Source organism: Opisthocomus hoazin, chromosome 15 (genome assembly GCF_030867145.1).
Source record: "Opisthocomus hoazin isolate bOpiHoa1 chromosome 15, bOpiHoa1.hap1, whole genome shotgun sequence".
Taxonomy (NCBI): Eukaryota; Metazoa; Chordata; class Aves; order Opisthocomiformes; family Opisthocomidae; genus Opisthocomus; species Opisthocomus hoazin.
In genome coordinates this window covers 14,103,532-14,128,500 of record NC_134428.1, presented here as the reverse complement: position 1 = coordinate 14,128,500, position 24,969 = coordinate 14,103,532, and the positions used below count along the sequence as shown (strand labels likewise).

General features: G+C 51.0%; 1 protein-coding gene across 22 annotated transcripts in view; it reads right to left on the bottom strand.

Moving 5' to 3' along the window:
* CAPN15 (calpain 15) overlaps positions 1–24,969 on the bottom strand; it is a 59,259-nt gene that overhangs the window by 33,063 nt on the left and 1,227 nt on the right. For 2 of the 22 annotated variants that reach the window (XM_075436563.1, XM_075436579.1), the window contains exons 2-7: positions 20,100–20,500; positions 19,822–20,008; positions 17,152–17,192; positions 15,355–15,513; positions 15,005–15,101; positions 9,345–9,664 (exon numbers count right to left, since the gene is read on the bottom strand). In XM_075436563.1, coding sequence (XP_075292678.1) covers positions 9,345–9,520 — 176 coding nt within the window. In that variant the 5' untranslated portion in view covers positions 9,521–9,664; positions 15,005–15,101; positions 15,355–15,513; ... (1 more) ...; positions 19,822–20,008; positions 20,100–20,500. Of the gene's footprint in view, positions 1–9,344; positions 9,665–11,684; positions 12,381–15,004; positions 15,102–15,354; positions 15,514–17,151; positions 17,193–19,744; positions 20,009–20,099; positions 20,501–23,658; positions 23,678–24,969 lie in introns of those variants that run through there. The other 20 variants (XM_075436577.1, XM_075436566.1, XM_075436564.1 and 17 more) reach the window with 20 other exon arrangements.

Here is a 24,969-nt window from a genome sequence, read left to right as displayed (position 1 = left end):
CCTGTGCCCTTGTGGCACAGCATCCAGTGCAGACAGCGAGATGGGCTCCTTCAGCACGTTGTGATCCCCAGCAGCCTAAACCCTCCCCTGCACCTTCCTGTCCCACTGGCACCAAGTGCAATGCGGCAGTCAGCACTACCTCAAGGCCACCCAGGGCAGCTGCAACACCACAGGAGATTAGCCACCAGAATATTATCAGCAAAACAAGGAGCTCCAGGAAGACTGAAGAGCATTGCGCCACACCAGAAGCCCACCATGCTCCCAGCACCCCACCAGACAAAGGTTCAACACAGGAACCTACCCTTGACCTCAGATTCAGTTTGGCATCACTGTGCACTTTGAAAACGGTGGCTGTTTGGTTTCTCTGGCTTCTCAGAGACAGGGAGGACTGGGTGGGTTACATGGAGCTGGAGGGGCTGGGAGTGGAGCAGAGCAACACTGTGCTGGGGCAGGCTGAGCCACACGACCCCCAGCACCCCAGCCTGCCCCTGCTATTCATGCCCCATGCTCTAGAGCTACTGCCAGCTTAACTGAGCCAGCAACACAACTGGCCAACTCCTCGAGCAGTCAGGCAGGCCGTAATTACCAGGGAAGCCCTGACAAGTTATACTGTACCCCGGAGACCTCTGGGCTCAGCAATTCAGATCGTAGTACTGTAGTACTGTTTACTGCTCATAAAGATAACGCACACTTAAGTTTGTGCTTTGACAGCTGGAATCTAGAGGATGCTCCCGGCTTGAGCACGTGTCATTAACCCTCACGTGTCCACGTGCCACATAGAAGCATCCTACCATCACGGCAGTCCAGCAGAGGCCATGCTGGGTCTCCTCTAACAGCTCAGCATCCCTTCCCTGCAGCAGGACACAGCGCTTCCTACCAAGGAGGGCAGCTCCCACTCTCGTTTAAAGCTCCTGAACCTCTTCAAGTCACACACACTCTCACAAACAGCTCTTGGGTAACCTCAGCATAAGTGCTCCTCAAGTACAACCTGAAGGACATCACTGCCAACCCAGGGACATGGGACAGAGGAGAGAAAGAACGTGCGTGCCCTGCCTGCAGCAGACTTAAACGCTGCACAAGACAGATGGGTCTTGTCAGCCGCTGTGCCCTCCCCACCACATCACCGCCGACCGCAGTCCCTCCAACAGCCACTCGCACATGCACAGAGCGAGCCAGAGGCTGCAGTGCCCACACCAGCATGCCCAGAAGATGCAAAGCATCTAAACATTTCCTGTAGGTAAAGACAACCCAAGGAAAACAGGCTCCTGTGCCAAGCTTTGCTAAGAGATTCTCTCAGGGGTGTGTAAAGCAATGATGTGCCCAACACACATCACCGCATGTGCCACGGCGGCTGCTGGGCCAGACAGCAGTGTCAACGATCAATCCACGCTGTGCCACAGGCTGCAACCCTGCAGCTCCTGCAAAAAAAAAAAACCAAACCAAACAAACTTTTCCACATTTCAGAAGCACCAAGTGTTTCCACATTTGTCCCTCCCTGCAGACAGACACAACAGCTGTGGGGTAAGGCAGCAGGAGAAGCCTCAGCTGGGAAGGTTAAAGAGGACCCATTTGCTGCAGCTGGTGGCACAGGTCTGATGGCAGGTCCCAGTGCTGCACAGGGCAGCCAACACCAGCGCTCTGCACTAAAGGTGCCTCCTCCTTGGTGTCCCAAGGAATCAGGGGGAAAAATCCATACGCATATACACACACACTGCCCCTTCCATCTACCTAACTATAGTTTCACTTTTCCAAGGTATGCCAGTTAAAATCAGGTTTCAGCAAGACAGAAGATCCTGCGTGTGTCCACCTTCTCCCCACTCCACAGCTGGGGAAAGCTACTGAAGGCCAGGGAGTTGGACACCCTGTCCCCTCCCCACCAAAAGGCAGCAAGAGCCAGCTTCCCAGCATCTCCTTTCGCTCTAGCAAATCTGCCACGCTCCAAATGCAGAAGCCCAGCTCTATGTAACTGCAAGGCCCAGCATGTGATACCACTCTGAGTGCTGGGAGCAGCAGGGCTTGAACCCGTGCGTCTGGAGACAAAGCCGAGCTCTGAGCTGCTCTGGGCAAGGGCAGGTGAGGGCCCTCCAGCTCCCAGCAAGCTGCCGACTTGGCAGCCTTTAAGCACCCGCAGCCCAAACTCTCCTCCTCACCCCCCGCACTGCCCCGGCTCTCCCGCTGACTGTCCCACCACCATCCAGAAGGGCTGCAGGCTGCGTTCACACTTCACTTCAAGTTTCCTTCTGGTTTGAATGTCCTGCTGCAGCCTCATAAATGCCATCTGTAATGCAGAAGCAGCTTCTTTCTCTTCAGATCAGTTCTTCACACCTCCTCACGGTGACCTTCAGCACCTACCCCTCGCAGAGATTCAGTGATGCTTTGGGCACGGATGCTGTGAGATGCACCGGCTGGCACAGGCTGCTGGCTGCATTACCGGCGCCTTGCCAGCACCAGGCAGAGCGGGAAGGCTGGCAGGCGCAGCGGGGCGAGAAGCATGGGAAGGTACCCAATTCAAATAAAAGCCCAGGGCAGTTCGTTGAGGAGAGCGGCTGACAAGGCTCAGCTACCTGGGTGGGTTGTGGATCCCTGGGCAGGAACAGACAGATGCAGCCTCAGTTTGCCAAACGTAAACAGCATCCAGCCACAGATAATAGTTCTTCTCTGCGTCCCCTGAACAACTGCCCTTCTGTTTGCAGCAGCCCTGCACCAGGGGGGCTGTTTCATCCGAGGGGACAAAGGGCTGCAGAGGGTTCCTTCAGTACGCGCTCCCCTCCATCTCCTCCACGCACGAGCACCAGCCTCCAGCCGAGACAGGATCAAGGCAGCCTTTCAGAGCCACGGCCAGCTTGAGGCCAGGCGCTCGCAGCTGCGGGTGGAGACAAGCGAAGGGAGACTGCAGCTCTGCGTGTCTGCCTCTCTCCATTTCTGAATCGCGTCAGTCAGAGACCTGAGCCCAGAGCCACCGATGTCAAACTGGATTAAGATACCAGTCGGAGAAACATAGCACGTGCCTTTTGCAGCAACCGGTACCTGATAATTTTGGACAAAAGCAATAAGCTCCAGAACGAACCCAGGAAACAGCTGACCACGTGGGAGCACTGAACAGCTCGGAGGGGAAGGGAGCTCCCTGCCTGCCCCACGGGCAGAAAGCAGGAGACTGTTCTTGCCCTCACCTCCCCCATCCTCACAAGCCCACGACAGCAGGAGCACAAGGTTAACAAAGGTACATCTCCCTCCAGGAAAGATGCTGAGCAGTGTTAGGTGGACAGGCTTCTGGTTCCCAGCCTTGCTCTTTCGCGTGACCCTGGGACAAAAAGCAAGTAACGCTTCCCCCACACACCCCATTTTCCTACATTTTCTCTTTCCTTGCAGCAGGTCAGCCAGGCTCCTGAGCATCCTGCTGTCATCACATCCATCCATCAGCTCCTTCTGGAGGACTGAGACCACTCCACAGCTCCAGGCTACATGTGTGACACCTCTCAGGGGTGTGAGTGATTTGCCATGAAACACTAGACTGAGCTCCTGCCTCTGCAGCCACAAGAAGTCAAGGGAGCAATATAAAACGGTTGCTCTGGAAAAGTCCCTGCTCTGGTTCCTCTTACTATTCTCTGCTATTAAAAAAATAAATAAATAAAAAAGAAATCACCACCTACCAATCCCTTTCCCAAAATACCTGCAACTGGAAACACGTCTGCTTCAAACAGAGTGCCAAAGGGCTCTACCAGGCCCTCCAACCACACATTGCCACAGCACGGAGTACAAGAAGCCAGCTTCCTTCACAGCAAAATCACATCTCCAGGATCTCTTCCCAAAACAGACGAAGAGGAGAGCAGCATGGATCTAGGCATAGCTAAAGCTGAATCCGCTTCATGCAGTGTGGCATCCTGAGAGCACCACAGCAAAATTACCCAAAGCCTGCACTTGGAGAAGGATCTGAATCTACATCCCTGGGAGCCAGGGTCAGCTATTGCAGCATTAGGAGCACCCCAAAACCAAGTAAAGGTGCTGCTCTTCTTTCGTAAGGTTGGCACTACCGAACAGACAGGTCCACTGTGCTCTCCATGCTGTGACAGCAACACTCCAGGCAAGCGGTTCAGGCATTTCCCTTCAGACTTCAGCCAACTCCGCTGGGTAAGATGAGCACACGAGCTCCGATTGACTCCTGCACTGGATTTTGCCCTCTCCTTGGAGAGAGTAAGCAGGCAGGATAGCTCAGTTACCTGCACTTGTGGGAAATGGAGATGGGGAAGACTGCGGGGCAGACGCGGTAGAAAGGGAGAGTTTGTTTGGGTACTTCTCGCAAACTTCGGTCTCCGCTACTCTGTGCCATCCTCCAGGTTCTTCACATCTCCAAAGCTATAAATAGCCCTAATTTAAACTAAGAGGCTTTGTGAGCCAGTGGACTGCTGGAGCAGCCAGCATGGAAAGCGGACGGGCAGCACTGGAAGCCTCAGGCAGATGAGGCACACCACGCTGCCAGCTCCTTGGCACTGTACACTTTCTTGAGCAAGACATTATGCCAGCTGCCACATGCTTTGGGAGAACCGGCAAGCGAACAGTTACAAGCCCAATGTTCCCATCAAGCAGGTATCCACGACAGCCTGCAGCATCATTGCTCTACCAAATCCCAGCCGAACTTCAATGCCACCACAACTTCCAGAGGGAGCACAAAGCGCACAGGGACACATCCACCTCACTGCAGCACCTGGGGAGCACAGGCTCCACTCCAGTGTGATGAACAGGTATGTCCTGAATATCAGAGCTAATGTTAGTAACCCTGTGGTTTACAAGAGCAGTCTCTTTTTCCCTCCTCATCCCTCCTCTGTGGATATAGAGTCAGAGCAGATTTTTGGTTATCCCCAGCTTTTCCACAGCCACACAATGTCTCTGCTCTTTGCATGGAGGCTTGGGAGGGGAGCTGGACCAGCTGGACCCCAGAGGTCCCTTCCAACCTCAACCAGTCTGAGATTACTGCAAGGCGCAAAATCAGCTCTCTAAGCACAGCCGAAACTAAGCAGCCTGCTGATAAAAACCAGGGAACTGTGCCTGCCCCAACCCCAGCTCTGTCAGGATAGCTGTACTCCAAAGAGCACGGACACCGGCCCACCAAGGCCATCAGACCTCCTGAGGCTGATGCCTGACCTGAGGTCCGATGACAGAAGCAGGGAAACCCTGCAGAGTCACCTGATGCTTTACCACTAGCTTTTCTTCCCACATACCTCACTTCTCCTCTCGGCCTTGGTTTCCTCAACAAGAAACAACTCCTCTAGACAGCAGTTCTGCTTATGCTGCACGCAGAGGTGAAGTGCCACAACACAGGAGGGAGGGAAGGAGCTGCACACAGTGGCATTCCCCTTCCACATGGCTCCCTGTCACTCATCATCTTCACCAGCCTCAAGATGGCTCAAAGCCTGAGATAGACTGTGTGATGCTACCCAGCAGTTTTGACTTCCTTCTCTTCACACACTTAAGCCACAGGGTTCATAAACACCAAGGGCACCAAGGGCATGGATCCGTTGCTCTGGGTTTCTCTCTAAAATTAAGCGGTGCTTCTGGAGAGTGGGGGAGTGCAGCAAGTGCCCTCCCACCAGCTGCCAACCACAAATGCAGGTCTCCTCGCTTCCCTCTAAAAGCAGAGGGATTTATATATTTTTAGCATTAAAAAAAAAAATATAAGAGTCTGTTCCTCCCTCCACAGTCACTGAGGCGTAGAGGTATTTCATTCTGCAGAGGCTTTCATAGAAAAATACAAAGCCTTTGCCAAATGCTGCAGAAAACCCCAGAAAATGCCTATTCTCTGTAAAAGGAAGGAGCTCAGAGAGCTTCAGCCAAACCAAGTGACAGGCAGAGAAACTTAAGATTCAGCCACATAGATCTTGCAACGCTTTCCCCAAAAAAGCCTCTCCTGAGCAGAGCGAACTCAAGCAATTCTCCGTGCTACGGACCCTTCACAAGACACCCAAAGCACTCCGCAACACTAATCCCCCCAGCTCACCAGCCTGGTTCTAACACGTACGCAGCTCTGGCAGAGACCTCACTGAAAGGGCCACAGCAACACAGCAGGTCCAGCAGGGAAGAGCCCCATCTCTCTGATGGTCCCATTAAGATCTCATTCTTCTCTGGGTCCCATCAAGAATTCAACCAGGACAGGACCCTGCTGTCCCTCTTTATGAATGATGGGCAATGAAGACTAGGTGAACAGAAATACTCCTTTAAATCTCATCTGGGAGACAGTTCAGTGCCCTAATTCCCTCCTAACACCTTACAGATGTGAAAGGATGCACACTCAAGAGCTGCCACCATCAATTCCAGCAGCAGCAGGAGAAGCCACCACGAGCCCACAGCTCTCAAACAGTTCAACTGCAGCAGCAGCAATGGAGCTATGTCCTGTGGCCAGCACCCAGACTTGTGGCACTGCACCTTGTTGCCCGCAGCTTCACGAGAGGTCTGGCACGTCAGGAAGCTTGGCTGTGATGGGTCCGTGGGCTCAACTGAATGCTGTCATCCAACAACAGCCCAGGCCAAACAGCTTTAAGCATACGAGCAAGGGGACTTGTAACTAAGCCAGAATTGTCTGGCTACACACAGCTACCAGGGATGTATTTAAAAACAACATCTTTGCCCTAAGCAGAGATTTCAGCAATAAGGTCCCTCTAACATGCACATAACACTCAGTACCTCTAGACTTTAAGGAGCTATCCCCTCCTGGCACGCCGGGGAAGGCAGGGACATGGTCCTGTTTAAAAGGTGGGATGCTGACACATAGAAAGAGACTGCGTGGCCTGGTCCAGAAAAGACCAGGGACTCAAACCTGCATGTCACAAGTCTACCGCTTCTGCCATTAAGGCCCTTTTTCTTCTCCCTCCTGTCCACCTGTCTTCAGCATACAAGGAACTCCAGACCACGAGCCTCACCCAGGCAACAGGAGGCAAAGCAGCCTCCTCTCATGTTCTAAAATCTCGAAAGCCAAACAGCACTGGTTTCTTCCCTTATTCCCACCCTACCGCGAGGGAAGCCTCCCCCAACCCCCCCCCAACAAGTACAGACCCAAGTCACTTGTGAAATACTCACGTTCCCGTCTTCCTGCCAAGGAAGGTCTGCGTTCATCCCTGAGACAGACCAGAGCAGGCTTGGCTCTGGGCTGCTCTGGAGCAGCCAAAGCATTATCAGCTCTGAAGGTGGCTGGAGGCAGTGGCAGGAAATCAGCAGGAAAAGCAAAGTCTATCCCAGAACTCCTGTCCAGCCTCAAATTGACTCCCCAGTACTCCACTTCCTTCCTGCACTACAGAACTCCAGGGATGAGGACATTCACAGGCAGGGCTACATACCCTGACTTGTTCTGTTGACTTACTTAATTTTTTAAAAGAATATATTTATCTGTTCCTCTCTGTAAACCAATCATCTGCTGCTGCTTCACCCTGTTGTTTCACCCATCTTGCCATGGGAACCACAGGTACTTTGATGCCTGACAGCCTGGCTGATCTCAGCAGGTCTTTTGAAACCACTTCCATAATCACTGCCTAAAGCGAGTTCTTCCCACGCAATTCACTTCTCGGTGAATCATGGCCAGTGATTTTCCTGTCTCCAGGAACCATGCAGCACTTAGTAGAGATGAGTCCTCTTCTCCCTTTAGCAGGGGAAATACATAATTATCAGAAAAACCACTCCTGTCCTAACAGGACACTGGCTTTATCTGCACCGAGACCGGCAGTTCCTGTTCTTGCCACAACATCCGCTCCACCACGAAGGCTGGTTGTTCAGGAAATTTATTTCCACATGTGAAGACTTCACTTAGTTTCTCAAGCTCCTCCAAGCTGCAGACTTTGAATCCCGAGTAGCCTCATCTAGCGTACATGAGGCTGCAGAGACACAGCCTTTTCAGTGCTCGGTGCCAGCTCTGCCCTGGAAACTCCTAAATCTCAGTGCTGGCTGTGCATGGGCATACTGGAGTACTCATCTGCGAGCCGTCAACACCTTCCCCAGCTCTTCCAGGCAGCAGGGGAAAGAGCAACAGTCCAGATGGAATAATCCTGCAGGAAGGACCCAGCTCTGTTCACAGGATCCCTCTAAACTACAGGTAACAAACCTGCACAGCACAGATCACCAACGAGAACTGTGGGCTAGCCACAAAGGTTGGTACACACAGCAACAGAAGTTGGGAACTGCACAAAACAGCCTTTTCAAAGGCCTCTTGGGCATTGCTAGGAACTCAAGCCCATGACTGAGAGCACAGACAACAGCTAATTGATCTCACAGTGTTACCAGCTCAACAAGGAAGCCCAAGACAAGGCTGCAAAGGAGCAAAGCATGACGTCGCTTGCCCCGGAGTCGTGCACCAGACATCGTGAAACAGATTCCAGGACTTGCAGCAGCAGAAAGGCAAGAAAACAAGGACTAAATGACAGATACTACGTGACCATCACAGCAAATGCCTCCAGCGGAAAGCCACAACAGCTTGGGGATGCTCAGAAGCAAGCAGCTACTCCTAAGAGACTAGAGGCTCCAAACAGACTCAAGCAAGTACAAACACCCAACCAGGCTGGAATCTACACAAAGCGGGCATTAGGCAAAGGCTCAAATGTTATTAGCACAAAACACAGCAGCCTCTGTAGCCAAGCCCCTAGGCAGAGGATTTTAGATGCTTTTGGCATACCTCTCAACCTGTCAGAGACTGCATGCAGGACACCAGCCCTCCAACATGAAATAAAAATCCTCACTGCAAGTGGCTGATGGGGAAGGGGCAGAGGCAATGACTCGGACACATCTGAGGTGATGATTTCATTGAGGAGGGACCAAAACTGAGGGTTGGAAACATTGAGCTCTTCCTCAGAGTAATTCTGTTTTGGTGTGTTTCTTTCCCCTGGATGTGGTACTCAAAGCGCTTCACGGCTTTTGTGCAAAAACAGCTTCTCTTGCTCTTTTGAGTTCAGAAACTCTTGCTTCTTATTGTCACCCAGCCTGGAGTCACAATCCTCCAGCCGTGACACCTACACTGTAATCTGGAGGTCAGAAAGAAGAGGAGCCACAAGAGCATGGCAAGCTCATTAAAGGAACGGAGATCCCATTCCCAGGCAGCCACCTTCACAATTTAGGTGAGTGAGGAAGGGCTGGGATGAGTCCCGCAGTCTACTCTGCAGGAGACATCAGCAGCCCCGTAAAAAGGACGTGGCTTGGCATCACTCAGGTCAGTGGAAACGGCTCTAGCTTTCATGAGGAGTTGAACTGAGCCTCTGAACGAAAGGACCCAACACCCAGTAGGATGCAAAGCCACTTATCTGCCAAATGCACTGCCCCGGATTCAAGCTGAGAGGTAAGCAGGTAAGCAGGCTCCTTCCCCTCCTCCTTACCTTCGCACCCGGTGGTGTAAATGCTGTTGCTGCCGTGTTATAAGGGCACTTTCCCAAACAGGGCCACTGTGACTACTCCTATACCAGCTCACGGCTGGGTGCCCGGGATAGGGTGCGCTAGTGAAGCCATGGTCCGACTCCGTCTCCGCGGCCAGCGATGAGGCAGAGCTCCCCATGGTTCCCCCCTACCCAGGCCACGCTGAGATTTATCCTAGGTTAGGTCCAAGCCAGTGGCACGGGCAGTTCGGGTGGAATAGGCGAGGTGCTGCGGCATGGGCTCCTGTAAAGATCCCAACACACTGGAGAAAGGAAGGTCGGTTCTGATCATGAGTTTGAAAAAAAAAAAAAAAAAAAAAAAAAAAAAGAAGAAGAGAGAGAGAAAGGGGAAAAAAAGGAAAGAAAGAGAGAGAAAGATAAGGTATGATTTAAGCAACAACCCTCCATTTTCAGCAGCCTATTAACGCATGCTCTGACCAGGATCCCCATCCCAGCGCTCACTGGGATGGGAAGGGCCGTTTCACCGAACCCAGTTTTTACTGCCTGGAGATGGGGAGTACATGGGATCTAGAAGAGGCTCTCCCCAGTTAAGCACCAAGAGCTCCCAGGCATGGGGAAGCAGCCTGACTAGAGAAGGAAAGCACACAGAGCCCAGCAGAAAGCCCTTGCCACCATGGTAAAGCAGCAGAAAAGGGGACAAGCAAGTCTTACTTGGAGCCCAGACCAGCATCCCTCGGAAATTACACACACAAAAGGGTTATTCTGAAAGCTCCAGGCTCTGACTGGCACACCAGGTTTTTAGTTACCTCAGCTACAAGAAGTACAATTTGATGGCTTGTATGCAGTGAGGAGATTTTGTTTTTCTTGTATGTAAAATAAAGTACCCGTCTTTTCCTGTTCCCCACTAACACCACAGTGAGCCTGAAAACTGACAGACTGGGTATCTGCACAAGTATATGTTTTCTGTGACTATTTCACACAGTGTAATGAAATACTTTCTTTCAGCTCAAGCCAATTCTTAGCTGATACTGAGCATCCCCTTACCCACAGAAGAAGGTTTTGGGGTTTGACTGTTTTTCCTGTTCTCCCTCTCTCTTTCCTACTTTTCAGAAGTTATTCTTTCAGCATCCTCACAGCTCAGCCACAGAAAAATTTCATGTCCTCTAGTATTCAAAGAAGTTTAAAACATACACATGTCTCTCCTTAAAGGAAAAAGGCATGTCAATCTGGATGTATGTCAGGAGGAACGGATCAAGGGAACATTTAACAGAGCAAAAAAAGAAGAAACGAGGAAGAAGAAAAATATAAGCACAGCTGAGCTTATTCAATTATCCACCCAGATTTACAGAGATGAATGAACTGTAGAAAGACCTCTGCGAAGAAACTACTTTGTGCAGTAAAAAGGCTGAAACAAAGACTCCTAAAATAGTTTTTCAATCCCAGGGTTGTTCTAAGGGATCAAGAAAGGCCTTGATAGATAACAGACACTCAAACACAGCAGCTCAAGGAGCAGGTGCAGTTTTGCTATGAGCTTAATATCGGAATGTGCCTGCATTAGGTCATTAGCTGGAGAATGCTGACTGCTCGGTCACGGTCTCTTCTCTGTAACCTGCAAAGTCTGGACTAACAAAATGAAACTGAAAAAAAGCCCAGGAGCTTTTTCCTACCTTGATTTCCTCATTTTAATTGGTCTGCCTAACTGCTGGGCATCAGCCAGCACATCTCCACGCTTTGCTTCCCGCTACCTGCCCAACAGGAAGATTTCACTGATTTCTGCAGATCCAGCCAAAATGGATCCCTGGCGCTTCCCCTCTCATTTCCTGCTATTGAAGCAGTTAATTTGTAACAAATCTGATTTTTTGGCTAAATGAAAGCCATGTGATGTGAGGGAAAGAGTACTTCCAAGCATCACCAGTTCAAGACTAACTGGAGACATCAGTTGTCCCACACCTACGGTGTCTCTGGCCTTTCTGCCGCAGCCCTCGATGGCTCCCCACGACGAGTGCTGTACGTGCTCAGAGCAAAGGCACCGGGGAGGCAACTAAGAGACCTGCTAGAAGAACAAACTCGGTCTCTCGCCTCAAGACTTGGTTTCTACCACAACAAATAAAGGCAAGATGGGTAGAAACACAGCTCTGTACAGTTCACCGCAGGCTGAGCGAAACAGAAGGCAGGATGCTCAGTCAGTTAATAGCCTTTTTCCTCCCTCGAGCAGAGCTAAACTGCCAAATAAAGCAATTCCACAGGGTGGTTCAAGACTACTTCCTCAGCTGACTCTCAAGCTGGAAAAGCAGAACCCTTTGCTTCCTCCTCCTACAGACGGAAACGCCAGTTTTAGCTCACCACAACAGGCGAGAGAGACATGCCTGCTGCCCGCACTCCCGCCGGCTCCCAAGGCGTCGCTTGTGTCTCAGCCCGTCCTCCTGCGCCAGGTCTGCACCAGGGAGTCGGAGCAGGGAGCTCAACACAAACGCTCTGCAGGAGAGGAGAGGCTGCGAGACCTGCTTTAAAGTGGTGTGGTAAAACCCCATGGTGGGTAGAGCGGGGCAGAGGAAGAGATCTATAAATAGGTGGAGGATAACCTAGCTAAGTCGTAGTGATCTCCAAGACTGTCCGGTCTAAGCGGGCTGCTTGGCTGCAAGTGCTGCGTGAAATCGGATTTCTCTGGGCAAAGCAGTAAATCCTTCTCTTCAGGGTCACCCCTCATGCCAGGTGAGAGCAGCCAATGAACAATATTAAGGAGAAACGTAGGCCCAAGGAGGGAAGAGGGCGAACCTCCTGGAAAACAGGAGGAGCAGCAGCATCACAGCTCAATGCAAAGCATGTATGTACTCGCCATGCGAGCCAGAAAATGCCTTTGGCCAACACTAAGCAAATGAAGAGTCTGCAACAAGTGAAGGTGAGAATGAAAACTACATTCTAGCAAGGGAAATGGTCAATTACAGAAGCCTACAAAGAAGAAAGCCTCTCTGGAAGCACTCAGCCTTATTTTTGAGGAACTTCTCCCACTGGGCAGGGAGATGCCCTGCGGGCACATCGCCTGTGCTGAACAGAGGAGGCTTCAGGCATGGAAGGGGAGCAAGCTGCCAAGAGCTCCTCTGTCTGGGCAGGAGGAAGCAGGATTTTCCTCCTAATTAATAAAGCACTGCTTCCACCTACCTAATCAGGAGAGGAAGCAACAATGCGAACAGACTGAAGTGTCTTGAGAAGGGTGGATCTCACTCATGGAAATTAACAGTTAAGCACCTTAGCAAGATGCTGAGCTTGGATTTTGTTTTTTTGCCCCTTGCAGCTGCAACAATTACAGGGTTTCAACTGACACTGCTTAATGCTCCCAAAATATTGCTTCCAAAATAAAACCAGATTTGATCTTTTCACCTCCAAACCACTCACACCCGCTTACCCTGATCTGTTGTACATGAGGCAGACCCTTCCTCAAATTGCCCCACCAGCACCCTGAGTAGCAGGCCCTTACAGCGAGTTCAGGACAGCAGAGCTTTCCCATGGAGGTTCCTCAGGCTCCAGGATAGCAGCGCAGCCACTTGCATGCTTCCATACAAACCCCATTCCTCACCACCAGGCAGCAGTGCTGACCCTTTAGGGCCTGGCTCTTCTGTCACACCACCCAAACCGAAGAAGGCAGGAAGGGTGGGGATCTGGGTCTGCCCAACCCCCTTTCCTTCCCTCCAGCTTCAAAGTAGGTTTTGGCTCCAAAGAGAGAAAAAAAAGAAACAAAAAAAGGAACATATCTAGGAAGCTGCAGGATCAACTTTTCCTAGGATCCTCCTAGGATCAACCCCAAGCTCCTGCCTCTGGCACACAGCAAGAAGAAGAGACAGAGGTCCCTGAAGCTGCTCCAGCCCGTGAAGGAAACCAGTGAGGCAGACGGACCCCAGGTGTTCCCATGTGCAGAAACCCCTCCTTGTGATGGCATACCTCCCACTCTCCTTTTCTTACTAACTTACTCATCCATGCCAGCGCAGCTCCTGCCTGAGTTCTCAGCCAGGAGAACTTGGCTGAGTTCTCTTGGTTCTCAGCCTCCCAGATAAAGGACAGGACTTTTGTCACTTCATTAATTCCTCCACTCCCCCAACCTATAAAGTCAGTCACCTCTGAGCTACTGTCTTGCTCCAGGGAAGATTCAGGAATGAAAACACAGCCACCCCGCACACCGCACAGCTCTTGACCAACCTGCCGGCCCTCAAAGCTGCGCCAGAGGAAGCCACATGGCAGGAGGCTTAATTCTAGGATTGAAGCTGCAAGTACTAGCCCTTGTCTTCCCTCTGCTGTGTGAACTCCCCTGCCTAGAGGCTGACTAAGACAGGCTGGGACCTGGTACCACCTTCAACAGCAAAGGAGGAGCTCTCCACTCTCACTCACATACAATCTGATGCTTGCAGGGAGACGTAAGGGTTCCTGAAGAGCTCTGAATGTCCAGTCCCCACACACAGTCCTGGCAGAGCCTCCTCTCTGGGGACTGCAGGACATAACTCACACATCCTAAACCCAAAGGAGTTCAGGGGCAGGCAAGAGTAGCTGGAGGAGCTGGGGTTGGCTTGGGGCATCAGGCTGGAGGAGACCACTTCACACATGATCAAGACATGGCCCTCCACCAATCTGGCCCCCACGCGTAGGCAGAGATCTCCCCACCCACCACTGAAGTAGGCACCTGCTCACGGGGTCCAGGGTAAGCAGGGAACAGTGTGCAGGGACGGGTAAGGTACACAGCATGAGACATGTTACAAAGTCACAGAGAAGGCCAGGCACAGGACAACTAAAGAAGGATGCAGAGTGCAGGCCTGATGGTGTGTCACGCCAACCAAGCAAGCAAAAGCAGCTCAAGCATTTGTGTGCACAGCAAGCGATACATAGCCAGGCTCCCAGCTCCACACGGCAGGTCGGCAGAGCCCGAGGGCATGCAAAGCCAGGTACCAGCACCAAGCAGAGCATGCCTTGTATTCACCAGGCTGAGATGACCCTGATAAAAGAAGTAACCCCAGGGGAGAAAGGGTGAACAATCTCTCTTTTTCCACAAGGCTGAGGGAAAAGAGTATACGAGCAACAAAACATCCACCTCAGACAGACGTAAGACAGATTGAAATCCAAGATGCTAAACACTGACCCAATGAGAGCTCTATGGCCCAAGTGCAGCAAGAGCTCCTGCAATCACCCGCAAAGCAGCCAAGCGACCTGGAATGCTCCATGTTGAGCAGGTGTCTGGCACAAAGCTGGTGTCTTGGTGGCAAGAAACAAAAGTTTCGCTGCTCTTTCTTCTTGTCCTCACCTGCCAAGCCAGCACTACAAGGTAGCCTGAGTGCTGCAGTCTTGGCAGGAAATTAAGGTGTCAGCAAGTTCCCGTTCCTTGCAAAGCTTCTGGCAGGGAGGGGTGGGAAGGTACCTCCAAGGACAGACTGAGACATAGGTATAACAGGAAGGACGGGCCAGCGGTTGGCACACTCAGCTGGGAGTGAGAGGCTTTTTCAGCCCTCGTGCTCTACCACAGAGCTTCCCATGTGACTCGGGGCATAGTCCTGACTCAGAATGGACTGCCCTACCTCCCAGGGCCAATAAGTCTTCAGGTTTGCAAGGCACTAGGAAGACAGGCAGTGTGCAAGCACTGCAAATGGGAGGACAGAGAAAATGGAGAGAAGGGTAAAACTTACCCAAATCTTGTTATGGTGCAGCAGGGCCGAGCGGAGTGAGGCGAGTCAGATGTTCTGGCCTTAGAGAAAATATAAGGGACTGGAAGCTGCAAATGAACTATTTTCCAAACCACGGTGAAAAACAAGATTGGCACACTAGTTGCAGCGATATCATTAGACAAAATTAGCTGCCTGGAAACCGATTTCCAGATGGGCTATTAATGAGGTAACAAGATAATTCAACCTGGAGTCCTAGATCAGCACAGAATAGGACCTCATGCTCCATGCTACGCTTTAGCAAAGTCCAGAACGGCAGCGCATCTTTCCGGCCACAGACACTAACATGCAAAGGTAAGCTCGAGGACCTTTACCTTCTTTCAGCTGCCTTGAAACTGGTTCTGGCCCAACTTTAACACAGAAGAAACTCATACACAGCAGCTGAGTTGGGCTGAGCTGCATTTAAGGCCCAGCACTGACTCCTCACAAGTATGCAGGCAGAGGAAGAGGTGTTCAAAGCCTGAAGTGAAAGACTGACAGGAAAAGTAGATTTATTGTAGAGCCAGCTTAGCCACAAAGCAACTAGCGTTAAAGTCTGAAAAAGTTTCCTCTTCTCCCTTGCACAGGACACTGTAAACCAGTGACAGATTATCCAGCGAGCTACTGGAAATCTATCACGGTCACTTTGAGAGAGGGATTATGCAGATTTGAAAGGGCAATCAACATCTTAATTACAAGCTATGTGGAGAAGAGGGAGAAGCAGTGGACAGGAAGGTTTCTTCAAACTAAGGGTTAACTTCAAGCCCAGCTCCATTGACAACTGAAGAGCAGGAAGGTCCTTATCTGAATAAGCATGAAAATGGCTACAAAGGCACTGCTAAGCAGAGTCTGAATGTACACACATAAAAAAAACAAACCCACAACCAAATCTCTAAAACCCTAGTGCTCTATTAAGTCAATTAACATTGCTTCAATGAAGTGCAATGAGCCGCTTGTATCCTCCAGTTTACTAGCCAATTGTGGCTGACTTTTGAGTGCAGTGTTAACAAAAGCGTGTGTGGGCTGGCATAGTTCGTCTCATTAGCAACATCGCGGTAATGCCACAGAAAGAAAGACGAGGGGAAGAAACAAAACAAGACAAGCCACAGCATCCAATCTTGGGAAGCTTTACCAGCAGATCTAATTTCCAGATCTTTTCCTCCTCGTATTTATAATCCTTGTAGCAGAGTTCTGTCATCTTATTCAGCCCACAGACTGCCCCACCTACAACACAAGCCAGGCTGAAAAATCACCTCGACAGACTGCCTGCTGAGACCAGTTGCATTATAAAAACAGGAAGCTTTTACTTGCCTGCTACCAGTATGCTATAGATTTAATGGGAAGTAGCATAAGCAGGGATGCTTTGCAGGAAGAACACACACATGGGACTCATGCCAGGAAAAATGCATCTTGAGTAACACATGTGCTCTTAGTTTCCTCTTTTTTTCAGAAAGGTTTAACTACACTCTGGATTACCCAACAGCAATAAAACATTTTTCTCCCCCTTTCTCACTTACAGCAGAGTGTTGATTGGTAAACAGCAGACCTTCCTGTCTGAGGCTGTGCCAGCCTGTGCAGAACAGAACTGTTGTTATTGCACATTCACAGCTAGAGATAAACATGAATAAGAGCCACGAGTAAGAGCCAGGCACTGGCTCTTCAATACATTGCTTTATCAGGTTCACCTTGATTCAACTGTTTCTGACAACATTTCTCCCTCCTGCAGGGGCAAGATGGCACAAGTAGCAAGGACAAACATTAAAAAAGAAGACGGAAGTGACAGTAGCACAAAAAGTGCTCTTCTGTACTCACTAACATTCACAAACTGTGCAGCTCAGAACTCCACCTGCACTTAACACACTCAAAAGCACAATAAGGAAACAAATGGGCCCAGCAAAATCAATCTTCCAAAAAGAAGCAATGAAAAACCATGGTAGCTTTCAACACATTTCTCAGGACAAATCTGCATCGAGAGCCACGACTGGTGCAGGACATAAAGGTTACAGCGAACCAGGGAAGGAAAAAAATTTGCAAGTCATCTCTCATCTGCAAGACGACACTCTGCAATGGCACAAGAACAATAAACGAGCCCAGGAAAACTGGAAACTGGAAGTCAGAGGAGGGTTTCTAACCTTTCAAAGTGCAGATCTCTGGACCAGCTGCTCCAGAAGCACTGGGGAAAAACGCACAGAGTTAGTTCCTGGACAAGTTCATGACCTGCAGAAGATAACTGTCTTCAGCAGTAGGGAACTGGACTTGATGACCCATGAAGTTCCTCCCAATCAGTCAGAAAGCTGAATTCATAGAGAGCCACAGGTGCCCACGCATAGCACAAACACAAGGTCATACCCAAAAGGACACGAGGGATTGGATCTTCAGATCATGCTAAGCTGACAGATAAGTAGATGAAGAGCTGGCCACTGCAAAAGGGAGGGGAAGAGTTGCAGCAAGAAGTGGAGTCTCACAGCCACTGAAAACCCAGGGCATGGACTTCGAAAGCAAAGTCTCAGAGACAAGAGGTGGAGGAGATGTCCCCTGAGCACACTGTCCCCAGACTCTCCAGCCACAGCTTTAATTCTAAGCTAGATCAGATAGATGGTAAACATGTCATTCGTCCAAGCCACATCCAGCTGCATCCCTTGCTAGAGACAGCTCCCAGCCTTCACTGCACTGCCCTGTCCAGAGCCACAGGGGCTCTTTTCACAGGGGCAGCAGTACCTGGGTGCCTCCTTCTGCCATTTGTACGCAATTTGGACTTCCCCAGCTTCAACTGGACACCACATCCCATTTTCCAACTAACTGGCCTAGATTTAAACCACTATGTCTCTGGCTGTGCCTCAGGCAAGCACAGAGGTAGGATATGCTTGACAGACAACACTGGCATTTGGCATTTCCATCAGAAACAATCAGGAGATAGAAGCATAAGAATCTCCAAGAACTGCACAAGAGGCTGCTGCCTTCTCTGCGAGCACAGGGAACCGGGAGAGCACAGAGGAGGCAGGACAGGGAGAGTGAAACCCAGAGGGGGGCAAGAAGATAGTTCCTCTCCCAGCACAGCTCAGTGTGATCACCTAATGGAAAAGAATCACATTACTGCTCACCTCTCTCCACCTCCAGATTATACCTGTACTCAGTCCTGGGTTATCCTGAACAACACATGAATCCTTCTGCACACTGAGGTCGTAGTCATGCCATTATTTCTGTTACAAGATGATATTGTAATTGAAGTTACAAGACTGGAGTAACACCTGGTAGAACTGAAGTGACAGAGATATAACAGTGCCTGACACCACCACGATACTCCCCTTTCCCCACCAGAGTAGCTACACTGGCTTACTGTCTCCATCACAAGCAGCTCCTCTTCAGCTACACCAATATAGCTGCAACTGTAGGATGTGTTCAATTACACAACGCCTTAAGCAATATTTGCCCATGGGAGCAGTTATTTGAACAAATATAATGATCACATGAGGAAAATGCTGTACTCTAAGACGAGAGGGCTGAAACATAATGCAGATGCTTTGAGTAAGAAGCTGCCTTTGCTACAGCAAAGCCAGCCCTAACAGGCCATCCAACACACCTCCCCATACAGTGACCGAGCTGGCCTCTTACCAAGACCAGCTGGCTGCATCCCGAACCCACATTAACCCAAGCACGCAGATGGAGAGGAGATCACATTACAGGAGTCGCTCTCAAATGCCTTGCAAGGCATATCCAGCTGCCTCAGCCTCATGTGGTGCTACAGACCCCCCACCCTCCCTCCACCCGGCTCTGCTTGCTAAAGCACCTTGTATGGCAAGGTCAGGCAACGGGAACAAGGGCTTTGCACACCTGCAGTAGCATTCACAAGACACTCCAAGGCTGCATCAAAACTGATCCAAAAGCAGGAACGTTACTTCGTCCCTCCCACAGCTGAGGACTAGCCACGGCACAGATCTCAGCCAACACCTGCCTGGGGACAGTCACCACTCAAAGACCAGAGGGCTCATGGCCTGGCTTCATTGACTCCAAACCACAACAGATTCCTGCAGACCTTCTGCTGAGGCTGGACACCGAAGTCACACAGAGACTCCAGACAACCCATAAGCATCCAGGCAGACCGGACCAGCCAACACACAGAACACCAGTGTCCATTCAATTAATCCAAAGCCCCGGCCTGGGAAAAGGCCACATGAGCCTTGCTCATTCAAACACAAGGAAAATACCGTCCCCTCATCTGCTCTCCTGCAGCAGACACCGCAAGTGTATCCTGAAGGTATAAGCTCAGGCTGGCTTCTCACCACCTCGTCCCGTCTCTGCAGAGCAAGCTCTGAATCACCAGGCTAAAAGCAGCCCAGTCACATAAGGTACAACACCATCATCTCTCCATCCCAGTCCTGGGCTGGGAACTGCCACAGCACTGATTATTGCAGGCAAAGCAATGCTGAGTTTCTTCGATTAATTTATTTCCCTGCCTTTGCACTGCCTCAGACATACCCTGGAACAGTCATAGAGTTTCCACGGCTTAAGACTGCAAGGTGCTGGAAGACCTCACATTTTCTCCTCCACTCTTAAGAGTCTCTCCTTCACAACAAAACCAGAGGATGCCAGTATTCCCACCTGTAAGAGCATGTGGCCTTCACACAGACAGCAAGAGGAGGGCAACACTCAAAGAAAGAATCAAAACGACGAAGAGAGACAAAAGCGAGAGGCGTGGGTGACAAGAAGCGGGGTAACTGTGCTTACAAACCAGAGGAGGTCTTTTTCCTTTCAGCCCCTCCGAGCCCAGCACAGAGTCAAGCGCAGTCAGAAAAGCCTCTCACCCAACACGGTTTCTGCTCTGCACGTCCAATGCCCAGTTGGCGCGAAGTCAGCCTGGTGTCCCTGGAACCAAACAGTTGCTGTTGGCACCAGCTGAGCGGCCCAGTTGGAGGAGCATGCTAGAAGGTCTCTGCACAGAGCCGCCGGCAGCACACCAAGCCTGCTAGAAGGAGCGGCTGCTGCACCAAGCTGGTGAACAGAGAGGAAAGAAAAGCACATAAGAATTAACGGCTGCTGAGACTCCAGGCTGGTCAGCATCACACCAGCACGTGCAACCAACCTCGCATTTTAGGTCACTCAGTCAGCTTCCACTCGAACTACAGCTCTCAGCAGGCTCTGCGCTTCCCACGGCATCTGGCTGGCAACAGGCTGGAGCTCGGTCACGACTGGAGATAGGAACAGGTCTGCTTTTGGGTCCACTCAGATTCTTCGCTTGTGGTTCCAGGAGCTTTGGTGGTGACTTTATAGTTCTGTTCCAACCACTGGCCTCAGTCTCTCCGATGGCAGCTGCTGCTTAGCATTCTGGTGAGAGCTGTCGTCGTACCAGGTCACACAACACCTCACGAGCACAGCAGGATCTCAACAATAAGGATTCTGAACAGCTCTCGACAATTAGCAACAGGGCAGGATCTCCCAAGGGGTCTGGATGTGAACGCAGGGACGTCTGGAGGGGCACACTGCCTGAATGTTCAAATACAGAAACAGATGTTAATTACTCCGCATGGCCGGGACATCGTTAGCAGTTACATCTACTTGAAATTCAGAAGTACAAATTCCTCTGATTATGTCATATGTGCCCATCCTACCCTTGGAAGGTATGACGTTTGAATCCTTACCTCAGCAAACCTCCCTTCCCCAAGACATGTCCCCTTCCCCCTTCATATTCTCTGCTCTCAAAACAACCTGTTTTAATGAAATTCATACTTTGCGAAAGCGCTATCTCCTTTGGAGCGAGCTTTTATCACATGGAGGCAACAAGAACCCTTGTCCATAACCGTTTGGCTCAAGAGCATGCTCTCGCTTTCTCTATTTTAGATTGGGAAGGGAGCAAAAAAGTAAACAAGGATTCAGCAAAAACAATGCAATCACTGAGGCTCTTTGGGAGCACGGCAGAAGAACACAAGAGCAACAGACGGGGTTCTGCCCCCACCGCCTTGCCCACTCTCCCCACAGCCACACCATCGGGTGCAGCATGATGGCCCCGGGGCAGGTTATGGCGAATTCACAAAGAGCTTTTTCTCTTCCAGCGCTCTGCACCACCGAGATTTCCAGGCAGTGGGGAAAAGACAACCTGTGGTGAACACCTACACACGTGCTGCTAATGGAATCAAACCAACAGATGGAGAGTGTTATGGGAAGGGCAAGAGACCACTAAAAAGTAAATAAGGGACTGAATAAGGTTCGAAAAGACCATCCTGATCCTTTTATACCTAAGGGTCTGTACAGCACTGGCTGCACAGGGAACTCCTGGCCCACAGCATCTCCAAGGCCCTCCGACAGTCGAGCCGCTCCCACTCACTGGAAAGGCTTCAGCCTTACGAGAGCTAAAGAGAGAGCGAGACAAACACCAGAGGACAAAGTGCCCCACAAATGCCTGCATCAGTCTGCGTGACACCACGTCATTTTTCTTGCAGGATACGTGTTTGCATACGCATGGGCTAGGAAGAGAAACTGCTTAACACCCAGCAGCTTAAAATAAAACCTTTTGGCTCTGCTGAAATTCCAAGGACTGCCCGAGCTCTGACTGCTGGTCTGAGTCTTGCAGGCAAGTGACTGATATGGACAAGCTGGAGAGCAAGACCTTGACCACATCAGTGCTGCAGCCTCTCTGGAGAGCAGAGCTGCCACGGCGGGGAGGGGACAGCCCAGCACACGAGGACCCTTGTGCCACGTTCCCACTTCCACAGACCAGCACAAATAACGAGGGAGTTGCCTTGTTAATCTGGCAAAGCTGTCTGAGAGTTTGCTTCTCTGCAAACCTTTTGGTTACAGGAGCAGAAGGACCTTCTGCCATCAGAGGAACACAACACAAGTTGGGAAGTTACCTGCGATATCCTCAGTAAACCAAAACCATCTGGGCTCGCGATGGGAACAAGATGCCAAAGGGGAAACTTCGGTGCTGCTGGAAGTGCCATGATGGAAATGCAGCTGGGCGATATCACCAGAGGAGGATGGCAGCTTTTTGTAAAATTTCGGTGTCTATTTTACCAAAGCAAATGTGTATCGATAACCCTGCAGCTTTGGTAAGGGCTGCTAATCCCAGGGCTGGGGCGAGACCCCAGCTCAGCCCCCCTGACACAGGGTAACTACCACTCTCCTCTAATGCTGTTGCTGCTCAGGCCCACAGCATTCAGTGAGCACCCTGGCTTGCTACAAAAGGGGCTGCACTGCAGGAATGGAAAAGCTATTTCTGTGGGTTGTTGGTTTTTTGTTTTGTTTTTTTTTTTTTTTTTTTTATGAACACACATTAGAGTTTACACCATTGGCAAAGTGCAGAGGCACGCATCTGTAAAGGAACAGAGATACAGTTCCAATACTGGTTCTAATCTGCAAGCCTAAAGACTCTGCTTCAGTTTTTAGAAATCAAACTGGACCATCTCAAGCTGGCAAAAATAGCCCCATGTTCCCTCAAGTTATTTTCTTTTCAACTAGGCAGGGTACAGCACAATAGGAAATATCAGCAGTTATGTACTCAACCTCCAGAAACCCAAAGGGCCAATTCTAGCAACCCACAGCAGCTTTCCAATCCTCCCTGATCTATTTGCCAGAGTTAGACTGAAAAGCATGCTGCCCCCAAGCCATTCAGCAAACTCCACGTCCCGCTAATTACATCAATATAAATGTATTATCTTGGCTGTCAAACATCGGCTGCCTGAACAGGACGACGCTCTGCAATGTAAATGCAGGAAAACAATTGCTCTTTCTGCTGGTGACACATTTCTTTGGAGCTTGTTTCCTTTCCAGAACTCCCCCTTCTCCCTCCTGCCCAGGCACAAGGGCTGCAGCATTTTTTCCAGAGCAAGAGGAAACGGCACACAAAAACCGTCCTCGTCTTTTAAGCAACCAAACACGAGCAAATTTTGAGCACCCCACCAGCATTTCCTATCAGCCAACCCGAGAGCTGCCAACGCACGGGGAAGGGAGCTGTGAAGGCAAGAGTTAAATGTTCCTCGCGCGCAGGCAACAGCCCTTCTGCCTCCTTTGACTTCCTCAGCTGCCATTGCTAAATACAAGGCAAGGGACAACACTCCAAATAGCAACAACAGCCTGACAGAAATTCGGTCGTAGCCTGCTCCTCCCTGCCCGGCTCGGTGCCGGCGGTCTGGAGACGGCTGCGCACTCAGGCAGGGTCCAACAGCAACCAGCAAGGCTGAGGCAAACATGGGCAGACGCAGGAGGCTTCCAGGAAAGCAGGCAGACAGCACGTCTCGCTCTGAAGAGCGGGATTATGACGGAAAACGAGCACGAAGCCACTGACTCACCTGTCCCACCCGCATAAGCAGCTTTCCCAAGGCTGCACTGTGCACGACCTTTCTGAGCCCCAAGTTCCAGCAAATCGGCTGTTCACAAGTTTCCTCCCAGCAGCCGGCTCGGCAGGACACCGGGCTCTGACACACACTTTCCAGATCAGCCTCCTCGCAGCCTGACCATAGGCAGCCACAGCCTCCCCCTGCTTCACAAATCCCCTCATTTGGAGAAATGCCACAGGATCTGTTCCTTCCCAGGCCCCTCTGCTCACAGAAAGGGTCAGAACGCACCCAGAAACGAACACAAGCCTGGCTTCAGACGAAGCGGGAAGACGGGAGGAAAAAGCCCACTTTCTCCCACTTGCATCTCACCCGAGAGCAGATGACGTCCCTGCCAGCGGAGATCAGCACGGCTGCGGGTGCACGCGCCTGCCTGGGACGGGCTGGGTCTCTCTGGGTCTCACGTGCAATCGCTGAAAACTTGGCACGCTCCCACCAAACCTCCACGATGGCTGAAATCAGCGCGTTTTCCAGAAGATAAAGCCAATCGCACTCAGCTGGCTGAGGCAACACCAGGGCTCGGGCCATTTCCCTCCGCAAAGCCAGCGGTATTCAGAGAAAAGACAAAGGGTGCCCAGAGCAAAGGCAAAGGGTGCCGCACCCGTGGAGAGCCCAGGAGAGCGGCGGGGCGATCAGTGCATCTCACAAGGGCACCCAGGCCCCTCCACAGGGTCACCCAGCCCTTCCGCTACTGCGAGACAGCTCCGAGTCTGGGCAGGACACCCGACCTTTTTTATGTGCAACTTGAGCAGGTTAGGTTTGTTTTTCAATATTTATTCCGATTCAAAAGACATTATGCCTGGCCCACGCCTCGGGTTGCCTTACGCACCAAGCCATCAGGCTCAAGGAGGCTGCTTGCTTTCCTGCCAAAGCAATATGGCTTAGCAAACGCAGCAAGTCGCACCAAACCTTCAAAGGCCTCTCCAAGCCCTCCAACCCCACCTGGGGAAGGGAGCAACGTTGGGTCTTGCCTTCTGCCTTCAACTGTTAAAGCCTTGGACACAAACACAAGCTGATGCAACTTTAAACTAGTTCATATCCCCATGTACATAAAATTATGGTAATTTGAATCATGCCTCTCTGACACACGTTCTGCTACAGCAGCTTGTTCCTCAGGCAGAGCCTGTCCTGGTTCACTCAGAGGCACAAGCCAGTCTGTTCGGCAGCGGGCCTCAAGAAACGGCCACACAAAAACCACCAGCAGACTCGCAGCGTCGCAGGAGGCTGGTCTGCCGCTCGGCCGCCCTCCCACCACAGGTCTGCTCCAGCTTAGGAAAGGTGGCAGCCTGCACAGAGTACAGCCCCTGAAGCACAAGTCCCTACAAGCCCCTGGTGACAATATGCAAAGTATGGTAAGATCTCTGTGTTCAGACTGATAAGGGCGACAGTCTGGAATCCATAGCCTATCTCCACCAGCCAGCGGCTGTGATCCACTCATCTCCACCTTGGCTCCTTCTAAACACATCTCTTGGTCTCCAGTACCTCCTGACCAACCCACAGCAGCACACCACCATCCACGCACGAACGCCCCAGGCCACATACAGTAAGCACTTCTCAGATAACCTTCTGTCCGACCATGAAAAACCACCCATCCGCATCCTGGGCCTGAAGGCCTACGGACCG